The sequence below is a fragment of the Actinia tenebrosa genome, unplaced genomic scaffold (assembly GCF_029948245.1).
Source record: "Actinia tenebrosa isolate PJP-AT-01 unplaced genomic scaffold, QUT_ActTen_1.0 PGA_scaffold9__36_contigs__length_13948895, whole genome shotgun sequence".
NCBI lineage: Eukaryota > Metazoa > Cnidaria > Anthozoa > Actiniaria > Actiniidae > Actinia > Actinia tenebrosa.
In genome coordinates this window covers 7,119,804-7,137,111 of record NW_028292586.1, presented here as the reverse complement: position 1 = coordinate 7,137,111, position 17,308 = coordinate 7,119,804, and the positions used below count along the sequence as shown (strand labels likewise).

Genomic DNA, 17,308 nt, shown 5'->3' with positions numbered 1-17,308 from the left:
AGGAACATGAAAGGATAAAAAGAGAGAGAAAGAAAACCAGACGAGAAAAAGATTTTTTCTCTTGCCTTGAAAGGATAGGAGAAGAGAGGAGAGGAGAGGAGAGGAGAGAAATAGAGAACAGAAGAAAAGAAAGGAAAGAAAGAAAAGGGATGAGACAAATGAAGGCAAAACAATTGCAAGAGAAAATAAAATGGAAAGTAAAGTAAGCAGAATTTTTCGCGCGCTTCACGAGCAAGTGTTTTCACGTTCAGGTCGAAAGTATAAATTACAAACAAACTTTATGCAATATTGTCGCATATAGAAACTGCACAGTTAGAATTATTGAATAGGTATGTGCATTTTTCTAGACTATGTCGAGTTGGTATTGCACTGCATTATGGTGCATAATAAACGCCATTTTGGAAATATGTCCCCAAACAGTCCCACAATGCATTGCAATGTCCACTCGATTAAATTTTTTCCTCCGACATCGGAATGGCTAATATAGTCCCTTTCTCATTCAATGCATACCGCTGTTTTTGATGACTACAGACTTGCATTTATAAAAGTTTAGCCTTGTTTGTAAGTTAGCTATTTACAAATACCATTTCTGCGTTCATATTAAAAGCCCAAGACGGATGCATGAACATGGACTAGTTTTTTATACAAATTAACGCGAACGGGGACCTAAGAATGAAGATATCCAGAGAGTTGGTTTGGAAGAAGCCAAACACCTTCATTAGTGGCGGATGATATTGGTTTCATGGAAAACCTCTTTGCAAAGCCTATCGCGCCAGATTTTACTCATGTGCGTGGCGGACATTTTTATGGAAACCCGCAAATAACCTTGCTTGATATCAGACAACAGCGAGCCAATCACTGTTACAGCAGTTTTCACAGTGGAATTAAAATCTTGTCCCACAAACAACTACACAGTATCTGTTTTAAAGAGTACTACAAGGATTACGAAGCATTTGTCATTTATTTTCAAAGGAAAGTTAACGATTTAAAACAATTCATAATCAATTTGCCGCGATCAGAATTTTAATTTTTAATACATTTTGGCTAACTTGTTGAGCTTGTGGGACATAGCAACGGTAACTAGGGGGTGTCAGAACCTTGAATTTGGCTTTTTTCAATAGGAATATTCAGGATTTCATTAGTATATCATGCATTAAGTTGTCATATCTTTAATTTACAGATTTCACAGGATAAAACTATTTACGAAGATTTACAATATTATTTAATCATCACAATAACAATTATATTCAAGCATTGGAAAAATTTTTTTAGATCAGAAAACATTTGCCGAGAATACTCAAAACATTAAGAGAAAAAAAAAACTATACAAGAAATAAGTAGTAGTATTCAACAAGTTATCGAGTCTTAAATTGAGAGAGTAGTTTAGTAATCTGATTCGTCAGAAGAGTAGAATACGTATCTACGTTCGGCATTCTTCGGCGCACCCTCGGCTCCCTCACTCGGCTGTTCGTCTTCCTCGTCGGAAAAGGCGTGAGCAACACTAGAAGATTTTTTACAGAGTCTTGAGGTGCTTGCTTTTGCAAAGATAAATTTCACCAAACGGCGAGGCAGAAGGTAAGAAGCCCAACTTCATACAAAATACACCAACAAGGAAATAGACTCCGCATACAGTAGCATACAGTATGCGGTAAAACACAAAACCGCATGCGTAGAGCACATGCGCAAACAAGTACGGGACCAGCAGAAGGATGCAAGTGAAGACGATATACGGGAAAAAACTGATGGTAATTTTTAAAAAACCACAGGCAGCCAGAATCAAGACATAACAGGTCAATAGTATAGCGTAAGGATCTCGTTTGAATCCAAGAAGACGCAGAGGTAAAATAGGATGGTTGCGGTTCAAGTCGTAGAGCCCCTGTTGCCAACTTCTCCCATATCTGAAACAGGAAATTGACTTTGTTAAAAATATTCTTAAATTTTGCGTGTTAATTCTGATTCGAAGTGCGATCAAAACTTACAGATACTTAATAGTCGTGCAATATTGCATGCTGCATGCATGCGCAACAGGTTTTCTTTTTATTTCAACAAAGAATGTTTTTTAGCAGAAAAAGTTGTTGCGCGCACGGAATGGTGATATAAGTGACATTCCCTATATGCGATATTCTCGTCTCGCAGCAAGACTGCTTCACTCTGATACCTGTACTATCTAGAGGCAATTTGTGAGTATTTTGCTTAGGATTCTTAATAGAGTTAGGTTTCGCGCCTTTTTTTTTTTTGCCACTAGCAAACGAATTTCCAACCTGGATGGATTGGTTGAAATAGTAAGTCCCCTGGTCTCTACTGAATGTATTGGTAATCGTGTGAGTACTTTATTGTTGGTTATAAGATTTCATGTATGTCTTTCTAAGGTATGCTTAGTCCAAGGCTTTAGTGTTATTAGGTTTGAGCTCAAAGCTCGGGGGAATTTCCACTTAATCGCAACATGAAGGCAACGCCTAGAAAACAATTTTACAAAAACTAGAAATACAAAAGAATGACTTACTCTGTATTATTGGACGATTCTCCATCTGATTCAAACTCCATCTTCAATCAAGTCTTTTTTTTACCACTCATTTTTTGTACCGACAGCGGAATTCATTCGCAGTCTTCTCCGTAAATGCGCACAATTCTAATTGCTTTATGACGTCACTGTTACGTCATTAGCGGGGAGAACTGGTAACAAGTGGTTATTAGAGACTGGAAACTAAACATTACGTTATGCATAATCTCGAGCCCAGAGTCTTACGGTGTTTTGGTCAGCGGAGATACGTCTGTACTTAATATATGGTAAAATAATTTAGTTTTAATGTAAGTGTTCATTTTTTTTTTTTTTTTTATTCATTTGTGACATTCTTGGTTGTTCATAGATTTTATTAATTTGTGTGTCTATTTATTCTCCCACACATTTTTCCTTGTTTTGAGCTTTTAAAAACTTTATGATTACACGCTGCAATGCTCTATAGGCAGCTTCAGACAAGTTGCAGAGAAAAGTGCTCCGTGTAATTGCGCCTTAAAGAGAAAATCAACTGTATTCACTAATAACAGTTCTCCTGCCATTTTGATACTAAAACTTGAAATAGAAAAATAACCATTAATAACGACATCAGGTTTCGAAAAAAATTAGTCACGTAAAGAAGAGCCCCCTCGGCGATACTAAGTTCTTCTGATTCATCTTCCATGAAATTCACCTCACTCAATCGATGGCGCGAGTTTTGAAACTTGTCTTCGGAGAATCTCCATGTCTTTCGCCTTCGTGCTGGTACGATCTTGATTCGGAAAGTCTTTGGTGTTCCGAAGTCACTCGGATCTCGTTTCGGACAGTGCGAATCGTCGTCGTTGCCTCGTGTGTCATTCGTGTACCCTTCGTCATTATTATCGACCAAGTTATTAACTTTTCGTCCAAGTGATCGAAAAATTAAAACAGGAGCTCCAAATATTTGCCAGACAATTCCACGAAGTGTTCGTATGGCCTTGTATGTTATGTAGCCTGTAGCTGTTATGAATAGCGTCGCCAGTAACGGAATAATTAGACTGACAAGGAAGGCAACTGCGGCTGTTGCGATTATGCTACCTTCAAGAACGGCAAAGATTAACATCCCAATCCCAAAACTTCCACAGACAACGAGAAGGAAGACGATTAGTGGAAGAAAAGCAAAGCCAAGAAACGTAGCACAAAAAGTGTAGATTAATGGACGATGGTGGAGATGACGATGGTGGAGAAGACAAGAGGACAACAGGCTTGACACTTGAAGCTTCTTCATCACATTCCATATTCCTTTGATGAAAAATGAAGTCCAACTTGAAGTGCGTTGTTGTTCAGGATTCGAGTACTCTTTATTCGCTCCAGTTATCATAGATGTCTCTGCCATTGGAAATCACGAAATCCAGATAAGGTTTTAGCCAATGTCTTCATAAATCTATTTTTTTTGCAAACTCTAACGTAAGCAAATAGAGAAATAGATTCAAATTGACCGCGCGCGCCGCATACGCTCGTTCAACAGACCAGCTGAGTCGACTGTTTTCCCCGAAATGTCTTGTGGGCCAACTATTTTTGGTTAGCATTTTCCTAGCAAGCGCTGAGTACAATGTGAATTTCTCTTGTTGAATAAACTAGAATCCCACCATGAGCTCAACTAGTAGCATTTACCATCAATTTAAAGAATGATGAAAATATACATATTTCATAGTTTCTCTTGGTAGAATCATGGGAAATGCTAATCAAATTATGTTGTTGGATACTCAGTTCTGATTGGTTGACCTTGAGTTTGTTCTGGGCCCGGTTGTATGAAGTTTGGATAGCGCTATCCAACTGGTAAATCCTTAGGCAGTGGATAAGTCGATGCTGTTATCTAATAAATTTAGCCACTGGATAAGATTTATCCGTCGGATAGCGCTATCCACGCTTTGTACAACTGGGCCCTGAAGAACAACACTGCTGGGAGTTGTGGATAATTTTTAAAGTTTACTGAAGATGACGAAAATGACGTCAAAGTGCTAACCGCTTTTTACTTTTCCTCCGAACACTAGCCAATTCTCTTACTTACTTGTAAAATGTATTGAAGATGACGTTAGATACGTCGAAACGTGTCTATTAAAAATGTTATATTGTTTCTTAAAATATTAGTACATTTACTGCTTCTGAGACCATTCGTAATGTTTGAATATTTTATGAGACGTGCAAATTGATCGTCACGTCTTGGTCATGTGCGAATTTTGAGGGCTGCTTTTCTGCTTTCTTTCATTTCAATGACTTTTTTCCTGCCCTTTTATTTTTGACATAATTTTCTTAATATTAAAAAAAAAAGTTTTTTTGCCATTTTAAAGTTGTACATCATAAATGCCATAAAGGTGCCGCTCCAAACCGAGGCTTATCGTTCCCCATAGCAACGGGATGGCCTTTTAACCACACTAAAAGAATTCGACATGATCCAATAACGAGTAAAACACAGTAATAAATAATCCTTTAAAAGAGCGTTTGATAGAAAACCCATGCTGATTTAATATTAGCTATGGACCTAATAGATCTGATCGGCGACTCGAGGACTGATAGTCTACCTCCAGGTTTTCTGCGCTCGATTAAGATTAAATACAAGCAAGAGGCTTCGCATGTGTTCCCGAAGGATGCAGAAAAACAGAAGACCGCAGGCGAGCCAGCCGATCGGGTTGGATCTTCTTTAAGTGATAAATCAACACCGGTAAGACTGCTAACTCACCTAACGCTTCTTGTTCCACGATTCAAATGATTAAGAACTTCCAAGGACAAGACATTCAAAATTTTACAGTCCACTGTTTTGTTTGTTTACACTAAAGGAATTACGCAAATTTATTGTACCTCTAATTATATTTTTACGTTTATAAATTGGATTTCAAGGAGTTTAATACTTGAATAGAATATCCGAGAACTTCTTATATTTCAAACGAGATAATAATTGAAAGAAAACTGCGTTGAAAACCACTATTGATATAGCTATGAAAGTGGTGTGTGTCATTGAAAAGGTGGTGCGAATGATAGGTAAATCGCATTAACGCCGTTTGCATTACTACGCGGCCACCCCAGAGACAAATCGCGTCGTGTAGTTTGCAATAGACTGCCGTCAATCAAACACCTCATCCTACTTGAATATACTGAAACAATCTTTGCAATTGCTTTCGGAACTTTCCTTCGTGATATCTGACTGAGGAAAGTTTGATAGAAAAGCCAACTCACTGATCCAAACGTGTATAAATGGCGTCAACATGAATGATTGACAGGTAGTCTATTGCAAACTACACCACTTGATTTGGGTCTGGGGTGGCCATGTAGTAATGTAAACGACGGTAATACGTAAATCTTACATGGCAGGTGTCATTATTATTGATCAATCTTTGTAACTCAAGGGATAGACTTTTTGGTGCTTTTTATAAATATTTTTCACATTGTTTTGATTTTCTGGCTTTCCTGCGATTCGATTCATATCACTGTAACAGAGCACTTTATAACTCTAGAGAGAGTGAAAATGTGCTATGTCTTTGGCAAGGGAGTATCCGAGAGGGGTGGGGGAGGGGGTGAGGTGCGTGGCTAGCCACCCCCTTTAGCATTTGACAATAACGAGAATAAACAATGTCTAAAAAGGACACTATATGATGCCTTTCTATCAGTCAGGCCATGATGGTTTGGGTCACATTATACATAATTATTACATGAAAAGTGCTCTAACACTATCAAATACTTGAGTAAAAAGATATGGATTTCTGAAATTTCCATTTTTTGTTTTAGAGTTTTATGGGATGGCGTGTGCCGACAAGACTAGTTACCAGACCTGCTGCTCCAGTACCCAAGACACCGGCCTCTGGTAGGTTAATTACTATGACATCCTAAAGCTGGCCGTCATTTTAAATATTGGCGACAGATATTGTCATGGCTGTCATATCAAATGTTTAGAAAATTTTAATATGCCAGTAAAAAATACAGCAAAAAAGGGTTGGTTTCCATTCTCGTACCCAGACACCTGGGTGCAAGAATGGGTGGTTTCCAATTTGGCCCATCCAGTTGAATGTCAATTAACATGTTACCTCAACATGGAAAGGATACTGTTATTATTTCATGGGCACATACCTATTGTCTTGACTTCCTCTACCAACTACTTTGTTGCGACAGCTAATCTACGATTCTGTGCATGTTACTGAAAATGAGTGCAGCATTAAAATAAACCATTACTATAAATCCTAGGTTAGTTTTTTCTTTGCTTCTTATTTCTGGCGATAGGGCCATGGGGTAAGGTGATCAAAAAAAACACTTCTTTATATATCAAATTGAGCTGATCCTCGCTGTATATGAAGCAATTTATGCAGCTGCAAATTGAAAGACTCAGAAAAATTGGGAAGTCTTGAACGGGATTTGAACCTGTGCCCTGGAGATTCCTTGCATAAGTTGTTTCATATACTGCGAGGATCAGCTCAATTTGATACATTACAACTGCAGTACAAATATATATATTTCATATATTCTCATACACATAAAAACTTCTTTCTTATCATACACCCTATTATAACCAAAAATAACTCCATTCATACGATCATGTAGTTTGAGAAGCATAATTCAATTATATGACTCTAGTCACTGAAGGCAACTTGTGATTACTGGTTGGAGCTATTATTTTGTACATTATGCACTCTGCTAATAAATATTAACCTCCATTAAGAGTTATTTTGATTTACAACATATCTGCCTGTATTTATTATATTGCACATAACATTTGTGCAAGCAGGCCTTACTTTAAAGTAATTTTACTTGGCCCATGAAAAAAAGCATAATACAGTAGACATTGCGACACTTATTCCATTGCTTTCTGTTGTTTTACTTTTACTCTTAGTCACTAATTATACAAACTTGTATCACGGGTCAAGTAAATCTCCCTATCCCATAACAAATTATCAGCAGATACTTTTCAGCTCATAAGCATTCCCGATGATATGTAGCCTGCATAACGGCCCAAAATTTCCCAATTTGGGCTGCTACGCAGGCTAGATGATAGGTGACAAAATATATTTCTATGATGAAATTAAAACCTTTTTTGAGGTGTCTGTCTTAGTAGCTTGCATTTTAGATAAATTTCAACAATAATTATTTGTAGTTGCTGAATTCTGTTGAAACATACTTAATCAAAAACAGCCCAAGTGTCCCCTAGGCTGTACCCCACTAGTAACTTCTTTTCCCAACACAAAAATATCCAAACAAAAAATTATCTACAAAATTATTAATAGATAATATTGTAAATGTTATTAGAATGCTTGTACCCCAACCCGAACTTCCACTGACAAATAAATCTCCAAACGTCTCAATGCTTTATCACATCATATTACAGTGCAAATACACTAACCAAGGCAACCCAGACAAAATTCCATACAAATTAGCCAATCACGATAGAGTATTTAAACAATATGATCTGCACAAATTTTTTCTTTTAAAGACATAATACTTTGTACATGTGTGACCCTTGTGACTGTATGATCAGGAGTGAATAAGAAACAGTTTAAACTCTGATCAAGATGCTAAACTGATGCCATCCAGTCATATTCAGCAAAAACATGATTTGTGAATTTGATTTGTTTGGGTGGCCTTGGTTTATGCAGTCACACTGTAATGGCATTATTTTGATATCATGAATCTCGACCACTAATAATACTTAATATTTCTTATTTCTCTTACAGTATTATCTTATCAAGATGAAAGGAAGAAGCTTAGTTCAAGATTTTCTGGCATGAGCTTGAGATCTGCTGGTAGCCTGCACAAGCCTGTGAATAAAACAGAACACTGTGAGTAATACACTAGGGAAAATGGTAGCAAATGAAGGCCTATTATTCCCTTTTTAACTTGTGGATATGCAAAATGTAGAAACGAGTGATGGTGAGTGATATGCACACTAAATTAAGTTATTAGAGATACTTATTAAACTCATTAATAATTTATGAGGAAAACACAACAGAAATCATGACCGTGAAGAGTTTTGTAAATCAGATACAGAATCCTGTTCATTTGCATAAACCTTAAGATGGATTTTCTTGGCCAGATTCACTTTTATCTTGAAAATTTTAGCGAAACACAAAGGAACTAACCTAGACATTTGATAAGTAATATACAGTATTCGTGTCCGTGTTGTATCCAATATACAAACTCTTGGCTATGCCTCAAGTTTGTATATCGGATACAACACGGCCACTCACACTGTATATATTACATACATGATTAGGAGTGCATTTGCATTATGGTATTTAAAGAGTTGAGATTTTTGCATAAGGTAGCATATATATTTTTAATATAAGGTAGCATATTTAATATATGAAAAACATTGATCTTAATAAATTTGTTTTTATACCAATGCCTAATTATTTGTTTCAGTGCCTCGACTCAGTTCAGTTGCTTCCTCGAGAAAATCTGTAATGGAGCAACCCAAACCAAACTTGCCGAAGGTAAATGGATTTACCAGTGAAACGTATAGCTAGAGTTATCGCTTCCAGTATACAGTCAACTCTCGCCTCGCAGACACCCCCATATTACAGACGCCTTGCTTATTTTGGACAGTCGCAAAATTCCTGGTGCAAAATACTCTCAAAGAGATGATCAGAATACTCCTTTTTACTGTTCCATTCAGTGACCACGAATAATAGTTCCTAGCAGAGGCTGGAGTTACAGCGCATGATAAACTGTAGTTTGTATGGAACTGTAAAATGGAGTATTAGCTTTGGATTTATTGTGATGCTTCCTAGCTATTGAATGGACACCAAGTGATGTTCCCAATGGTGTCTTCCGTAACAAGTGTTGCCGGTATTAAACAATTTTATATGACAACACAAAACAAGCATTTCATTTATAATCCAGAGGTTTTACAAATGTTTTGTAGGTTCCTTTTCTTGCTGCTCTTCCGTTCATTGTACTTCTGTTTTTATTTTTTAACAGTTGACTACAGAAGGGGATGTTTTAGAAGGGCTAGAAAAGGAAGAAGCCATGTCCCCACAAGGTAATGGCAGTAATTTGAAGGATTTTTGGTTAATAAATACACTATAGTTCTAAATAATGAACAGGTCATCTATTTTTTAAGGCATCCAATGGACTAAAGTTTCATAATGATGAAGAAATAGAAAACGTGCGCATGTGCTGTGTGCAGTTAAAAAACACACAGGGACTGGCAGAATTAGAAGAAGCACGACACGTAGTGGAGTGCTTCTGGACACTTCTTGAGTTTTCTGCCAATCCCCAAGTGCTTTATGACTGCACACAGCACAGCAAGCAAGTTTTTAATTTCTTTTATAAAATGTAAAGGGCACATGTGTGCTGTGCACTATCATAAAGCACGCACTCTTAACCAATCAGAATGCAAGATTTATAACAGTTATTTTATAACATTATTTCTTTTCAACAATTGTAGGACGCAAAGTCATCAGGAAGATTCTGAATGAGGCTGATAAAGGTGCTGGAAGAACTTCTGTAAGTTAAGTTAGAAGTAAAAATACCTCTTTCCCTCCAAATCAATGTTGGCCATTTTTTTTTGGTTTCTACTGGCCCTCCGACACTGGATAGGAAGGGGGGAGGGGAAGACAGTTGAAAACGAGAGGCACACAATTGGACATTCATACTTTTTAAACACTTGTGCTTGTAATATTTCATTTTGTACAAGATTGTTAGAGTATTTGAAAGTCATTTCATAGAACTTGTGAACAAATTTACACCAATTCATTTTTTCAGCTTTCCCAGAAAGCAATAAGCTCTAATGTAATGGATGCTGTTGACAAATGGTTGGTTACTGCTACTGATAAGGGTAAGTACTACATAGCAGGAACCAAGGAGACAGGAAGGCTGGGGGTGCTATAGTCACCCCCCTCCCCCCCTCACACTTTTCCCATACATACTAGTCTTATATTTTCCAATCTTAACCCCCACATTTTCCCATACTTTTATATTTTTCAGTTTTAGCTCCAGTTTTTCCCATTTTTTAGGGTGGTCCGCGGTCCTTGTACAAACATATTGCTTTCTTTTAATCTATCAGTTTTCTCTGTAATCACAGAGTGGGACAATCACGAACAGAACCCTCAGATCCATGCTAGGTGAAAGCCCAAGATTGAATTGGAATTTAGGAGTTGGTTTTTGTGGAGGGAGGAAAACCGGAGAACCCAGAAAACCCTTGAAGCACAGGAGAGAACCAACAAACAACTGAACTAACATACAACACCAAGCTCGTAGGGAGTAATCACCCAATACACTATGAGAAGACAGACCACTGAATATCTATCACCTCACATAATTATTATGAAATACGACTGTGTTCACAGTCTTATTTATTTTCATTTTAGAACGTGAAGTAGCTCTCAAATTCTTTTCCACTTTGGCTGGCGCAAAGGCAGAGTTTCTTAAAGATCCTTCACAGAGATACCACACCCATACTGGTAACAACTGTCAGTACTGTGACGGCAAGAGGATTGATGAAGCACTTCAAACCCTTGCTAGGTAAGGCAGCAAATTCTTAGGGCTAAAAGTTATGCCTTGTCAGTGGTTAGAACAATGACTGGCCATATTGGACTAGGTAATCAACATTCAACCCGTCAATGTTCCTGGCTAGGCATTGTCCATTAACTGGCAATATTATTTTTAAACCTGATTTTCAAAACTATACCTCTTAGTTATAAGTGCATAGTGTTAGAACACTTGCTTCTACTCTGTATTCCAAGATTCAAGTTGCCTCACTTGATTTTGATATTTTAAATAATGCAGGAATCTGTCAGGTTGTTATCTCAGAAAGATCTAACTACAATTTTTTTGATTAAGTAAAAACACAATGAAAACACAAGAAATGGTTCAAAAAGTTCTGTGAGTATTCAATAACAACTGCTGAGTAACAAACTTATTTTTTCCTTAACAGAGGAGACAGTATTGTTATCAGAGGTAAGCATGCCTACAACCCCAAAAGAGAACCAAACTTGGGTCACCATTCTTACTACCACCTAGCCAAGCACAGGTTACCCACTAGGGTGCGTTGGGAGTACCAGACATGGCATCATTTACCAGTGTATAACTACTCTGACGGAGTGCCCAATAATAGTTCCATGTTTACTCAGCCTCATAAGCCAATTGGAAGGCACTTTAGCATTCATCCTGAGTGGGGCCTTCATGCCCGCATTAAACATGGTGCTTTTTGAGTTGGTGAAAGTGTAATTTAAGGTAGTTTGTGGTGTTAATAACTAAATACTAAGTAAATATTGTCAAAAAAATTTAGAATGTGATTGTTAATGAGTTTCACTATTTTTATTAAAATATGTTCAATAGTAAAAGATCGATCCTTCCATGTTTATATTGACCATTTTATTTCAAGGCTTTGGGTGACTTACCTCAGGGCTTAAAAAAAACAGCTGTTCAAGGGACAATGTGTGGCCAGAATTTGAACTTGTCTAGTAAAACTTTGCCTCACTGGTCGTTTTGACCAGTATGATTGAGTCAGGAATGATGTAAGATATAATTTGGCCAGCCATCCTGACCTAAGTTTGACCAGCCATTACTAAACAGTATTTTTAGCCCTGAGACTGGAAAGTCAATAACATCTTTTACCTAACTATGTGCCAGCGAGAAAACTTGGAATAAAAATTTCAATTTCTTGAAAATGAAATGACAGATCTTTTACTCTTCAAACAATGATACTGAATTAAGAAAACTCAACAAGTTGTCTATTCACAAGTCAATTATCCTGTCTATCAAAATAATTGTAATAGAACTTAGCCAGAGGCATAATACATAACTAATAGATCCTTTATAATAACTATTTTTTAAAAAAGACATTGTATACAATACTATTTCAATCTAACTGTTATTATTTATTAAATGGATTGATTTGAGGTTTGAATAAAATTAGTGATCCAAGAATTTATTTTTAATTTAGACAAGCAAATAGTGCCTAAAAGAATGAATTTTGACTGAATTAAAGTTTAAAAAAGTACATTTGAAGTCTTCTTGGTGATATTAACTGTAAAGGTGATACTTGACCTTTTATGCTTTCAATGTGGGGCTTTGACAAGCAACGAGTGCCAAAAAGAATGTATTTTGACTGAATTAAAGTTAAACAAAATGCATTTGAATTATTCTGCTCAGAGGCTTCTCACTTCAATGTGGGTCAACAAACAAACATCCAGCCCAATAAACAAATATCAAGACAGAGAGAAATCAGGCTGGTACAAAAAACAAATTAGCAAACAAATAAAAACGATTATACACTTATTTCAATAAAGTTGAAAAGTAAAGCTGAGATCACTGTGCATCATGGGAAACTTTTCATATCAAAAAAGCATATATATACAAAGCTTTTTTAATACAAACTGCAGCTCGATGATGCTCAGAAGAGGTGAGACTGTAACCTGTAAAAGATTCCAGGCCCATAGCTAGGGGGGGTGCAGGGGGTGCGTTCGCACTCCCCCTCCCCACGCGAGCTAAAGGTCTGCTTTTTAAGCAAGTGAGATTTTGGCTGAGTGATATTTTCACGTAAAACTAAGTAAAAAAAAAAAAAAAAATTCAATTTTACTTTAATAATTTATCTATACCTATGCGTCCTATGCATCCTATGGGACTTTAAAAAATAAAGTATATGGTTGGTCCACTTTTTGTAAATTAGCACCCCCCTAACAAAAATCCTAGCTACGGGCCTGAGATTCGCAAGTCCATGAACAGCTATCAAGCGGTTGAACGTGTAAAATGAATCTACCCATAATCCTGGTCGGCCTCAGCTTTATAACTTTTCAGGTGACTAACTTTATTGAAATAAGTGTATACAATGATTGTATTACACAGTCCTCTTTAACTGTGATGAAGGACTAGCATCCAAAACCTCAGTAAGTTTTTTCATCTTTTCACGGTGCATAATTTACCTTTTCATCATTACTGAATACACAGTTATATATTAACTTACCCTGCATCAATCATTGATATCAAGACCAAACTCCTCATACATTTGCTTTGTTGTTTTTCCTTTTATTTCAGCTAAAGATTAAATGAGATAATAAATGAATCACAGGAATAATTGGAAAACTGGGATAAAGATTTGATAATTACTGACGAGGGAGAAATTTGATGCATAAGTTAGTAATTTCAAAACTTCTAATATTAAGAATGCTTAATACTTCCTTCGCAGCTTATAAATAAAGTTTGATCAATACTGTTATTACAGAAGATCCCTAGCATAGCATTACTTTGTAGAGACTACAAAATGGCTAAAAAATGTCTTTCCATGTGCAAATGCCAAATGCCTCTTCGACCCATATTCTTTACCATGGATGACATTGCCACATGCGGATAAGTAACGTACTAGAAACTCAGTTAAGCAGCAGTTTAGGCCTAGGGCAAACGTCGAACTTTCCATGCACTGAACTCATTAAAAACAATGGATATCAGGTGATAATGAAGCGGCATTTTTTGATGTAATTAAGTTCGGAGCAAGGAAAGTTCGACGTTTACCCTAGGCCTTTGAGCAGCCATTACTTTTAGCATTGCTGCAATTACAGGCACATTACACAGTTCTTACCTAGTCTGCCAAGAATAAGTTGACCAGCATCTTTGATATCATTGTATTCATGTAGTTTGTCTATGTGATCTTGTAGTTCACTAACATCATACCTAAAGATTAAAAAAATAAAATGTCAGGTCATTACACATCATTCAACAAGGACCATGACGCACCCTAGAATGTGGGTGGGAGGGGTGGGTCAGATTGGAAAATATAAATTCTCTGGCTTAAACTACCATTCATACCTAAAGATAAAATAATGTCTGGTCAAAAACATACGCATATATCATTCAACAAGGACCATGAAGCAAATATAACATAAAAAATATAAATATAAATTCTCCGGCTTAAACTACCATTAATAGCTTAGCAATTTGTGAAATGTTCAATTATACTCGCCAGCTATTTCATGACCTTCTATCCTTTCTAACTTAATGAAACCCCTTCTATAGACCTCCTAGCCTCTCTCCTCCGTGGTCCCTGTTCAATCTCAAAATAATATACTTATACTACAATACCCAGTTAAAATCCAGAATACAATTAATTGTAATTTCAGAGTTTTTGCTTACTCTTTTTGCAATTCAGCAATTTCTTCGTCTATAGATTTTATCTTCTCTTTTATGGATTTCTTTTCTTCTTCAGGAGTCAGAGGAAGTGGTGAAGATTCAGTTTGTTTTGGTCGGAACTTAAGATTAAATAGAAAAAGAAAATCTCAATGCAATTGCATTTTAATTACTTGGATCATTAATAACTTGTGTATTTCACATTGGGTCATGTGATAAACTGGCCAGGTTGAATTTGCTGTGCATTACATTCTGGGAATAGGGAATTGCATGATGGCATCATTGACCTCTACTACCAGACTCCCTTGCACACTGTCTTTCTCTTGTTCAGTTAATTAGCACCCATTGTCTTCCTATTCTCATGAGGGAATACAAATTGAAATAAAAAAGAAAATCTGTTAAGCATCTTGGTAATGAGAGTCAAATGATGCCATCATGCAAACATCCTAATGCACCAGTCATTTGACATCCCCGCACCCCCCCTGAGGCATACCCTGGGACTTCACTTTTTCCCTCAGTGAAAGGTTATGAAAGCCCCGCCCCACGGGGAAGAAAATAAAAGTGAAGTCCCCGCGTCATCTTTTGAGCAGTTTATTTTAATGTTAACTGGATATTTCATATCTTTTGCAGCAGAAATGTGTTCACCAACAAAGAAATAGATTTAAGTGTTCAATATTTATTCCATGTAGTAACACCTTATTTGCTTCCTTTTTTGTTTGTCTTTTTCTTTTTCTGTCTTTTTCTCTATCATAGAATAGAATGAAAAGCCATTTTCCCATCGATGGCTTAGAAAAACATAATTATTAGATGCGATGAAAATCTTCTGTTTGGCTTCACAAATTTGCAACGTCCCCTGTGATTGGTTAGGTTTAGGGGCAGGGTTGGGGAAAGGTCATTGTTTTCTATTGTTCTACACATGCATGCCCTCCAATAGGATCACACCTTGAAAATTCGTGAAGGACAACCCAAAATCTTATCGTCTTTGTCTCATCCATTATGACTACGTAAACTCACATGAGGAGCTCACTCTGTCCCAGTCCCCAAAACAGAAAAGTGCAGTCCCCAGTCAGTCCCTGGGATGCAGCCAAAGCTGTGAATTGAAGCGCTTTCCTCGACCACCAGGGAACCAAATGCATGTGAAAATGGGGTGAAATCCCTGCTATGCCCCCAGGTATGCCTCGGGGGGGGGGGGGGGGGGGGGGGGGTGCAGGATGTGTCAAATGACTGGTGCATAATGTGGGGTTATTTTTTAGGAAATATCCACTGATTCAGTTCATACTACCATTTGTTTTAGGGCATTATAAAATTAAAATGTTTTGCTGTTTCATGCCAGAATGCACAAGCAACTGAATAATGAGAATCATTGGGGAGAATCTTACTCACTGGGGACTTGAAAGCCTGTCTCAACTTTGTGCTTGTCCTGCAAAATAGATTCAATAAATGTTAGTTAAACTAACAGCTGAGCTGTGCACTATATACAATGAGAAGGACATTAGGAGTATAGACCCCTTGACTGAGTCCCAAGAGAATTTGTTCTGGGGACAAAACAATATCTTTCTTATGCAAACAAAAAACCTTTGTTATGTCCCCTAGAACAAATCCTCTAAGGACTCAGTGCAAGGGTCTATAGACCCCTTGCAGCACTTTGGAATGCAGCTCAATCTGGGAGACAAAACAATAGGTTCCACTTCTCAGGAGATTGGAAATCTTTTGTTTTGTCCCCCAGATGGAGCTGCTTTGACGTCACATGCAAGGGGTCTATACTGCTAGGAATGTATACCCTATCATATAAATTAACTATAAATGGACATCCATAGAAAGATACAGGACAAACACAGCATGCAGACGACATTGTAAAACTCTAGTGGACTAAAATGCATGAGACCAAAAGTAGGGTGGCTGAGGCTTGAAATCTAGTAGATATGGAGCAAAAAGCATGGAAGATAAAGGAAATTTCCTACAAAAAGCTTTGTAATATCGACATACCTCATGCCAGACCTTGGTGTTCTCAATAACCTAACATGTGGACTTCTTGGTGAAGCACTAGCACCACTCTCTTCAGGACTTGACTGCTGATTTGTACTACTTCTCGCACGAGAATCCGTCATTTTAAAGACAGCTTTTAAGAGTCACCACTCTTTTTCCAGTGATAAAGAGCATATTTTAAAATTTAGTACTGAATAAACGCAAATTTAGCAATATTTTTCTTCAGCTTGGCCCACAAAAGATGGCAGCTTTCGGTTTAAACCTTCTAGTAAAGCAAATAATTCCTAATTCTGATGTTTAGAAACCAAAAGGCGCGACTCAAAATGATTCTCCGCAACAAGTGGATACTACATACGTATGGCTCAAAAATTAGGAGTAAATTTAACGTTATTTTTTCAGTCGGAGTATATTTGTTGAATGAAGGAAAAAGTTTCTGGAATCGTTCCCCCAACAAATTTACCGCGTGAATTTGACTTTAATAAAACACTCCCTTTGATTGGACAAAACTCTTGAATTTGAACCAATCGCAAGTTGTTTTGAAAGAAGACTCTAATCATGACGCAGTGGGATTAAAGATAGACGTTCTCTCATTGGGCAAAATTTTGAATGCTCAACCAATCATAATGTTTGTTTTAATAATGCAGCCTGAAGCAGCCACGTTCAGCGGTATCCCTAGTACTGTCAGGCGTGATAGTTGTTTGGATTTGCTATGTTACTATGGTAACTATCAAGCAGTTAAAA

General features: G+C 37.1%; 2 protein-coding genes across 2 annotated transcripts; one reads left to right on the top strand and one right to left on the bottom strand.

Annotated features, from left to right (window-relative positions):
• The first annotated feature begins 4,908 nt into the window (after window positions 1-4,908).
• On the top strand, window positions 4,909-12,592 carry LOC116308131 (uncharacterized). Its single transcript, XM_031718505.2, has 9 exons — window positions 4,909-5,195; window positions 6,257-6,332; window positions 8,191-8,295; window positions 8,879-8,949; window positions 9,437-9,497; window positions 9,906-9,964; window positions 10,223-10,295; window positions 10,828-10,981; window positions 11,394-12,592. Exons 1-9 carry the CDS (start codon window positions 5,010-5,012, stop codon window positions 11,668-11,670), a joined length of 1,062 nt encoding a protein of 353 aa, XP_031574365.2. The 5' UTR covers window positions 4,909-5,009; the 3' UTR covers window positions 11,671-12,592.
• Window positions 6,410-17,307, bottom strand: LOC116308132 (DNA repair protein SWI5 homolog). The gene is made up of 6 exons (XM_031718507.2): window positions 16,568-17,307; window positions 15,965-16,001; window positions 14,588-14,703; window positions 14,037-14,128; window positions 13,425-13,495; window positions 6,410-8,274 (listed from the first exon to the last, which is right to left on the bottom strand). The coding sequence occupies exons 1-5, from the start codon at window positions 16,687-16,689 to the stop codon at window positions 13,431-13,433; spliced, it is 432 nt and encodes a 143-aa protein (XP_031574367.2). The 5' UTR covers window positions 16,690-17,307; the 3' UTR covers window positions 6,410-8,274; window positions 13,425-13,430.
• Between the last annotated feature and the right edge of the window lies 1 nt (window position 17,308).

Excerpts from the sequence above, each read along its gene's own strand:
- LOC116308132 (XM_031718507.2), bottom strand. The coding sequence starts at position 16,689 with ATGACGGATTCTCGTGCGAGAAGTAGTACAAATCAGCAGTCAAGTCCT. Across the intron at positions 16,002-16,567 it reads ACACCAAGGTCTGGCATGAG|GACAAGCACAAAGTTGAGAC; the intron begins GTATGTCGATAT and ends TCTATTTTGCAG. Across the intron at positions 14,129-14,587 it reads ATTGCTGAATTGCAAAAAGA|GTATGATGTTAGTGAACTAC; the intron begins GTAAGCAAAAAC and ends TTTAATCTTTAG.
- LOC116308131 (XM_031718505.2), top strand. The coding sequence starts at position 5,010 with ATGGACCTAATAGATCTGATCGGCGACTCGAGGACTGATAGTCTACCT. Across the intron at positions 6,333-8,190 it reads ACCCAAGACACCGGCCTCTG|TATTATCTTATCAAGATGAA; the intron begins GTAGGTTAATTA and ends TTTCTCTTACAG. Across the intron at positions 8,296-8,878 it reads TGTGAATAAAACAGAACACT|TGCCTCGACTCAGTTCAGTT; the intron begins GTGAGTAATACA and ends TATTTGTTTCAG.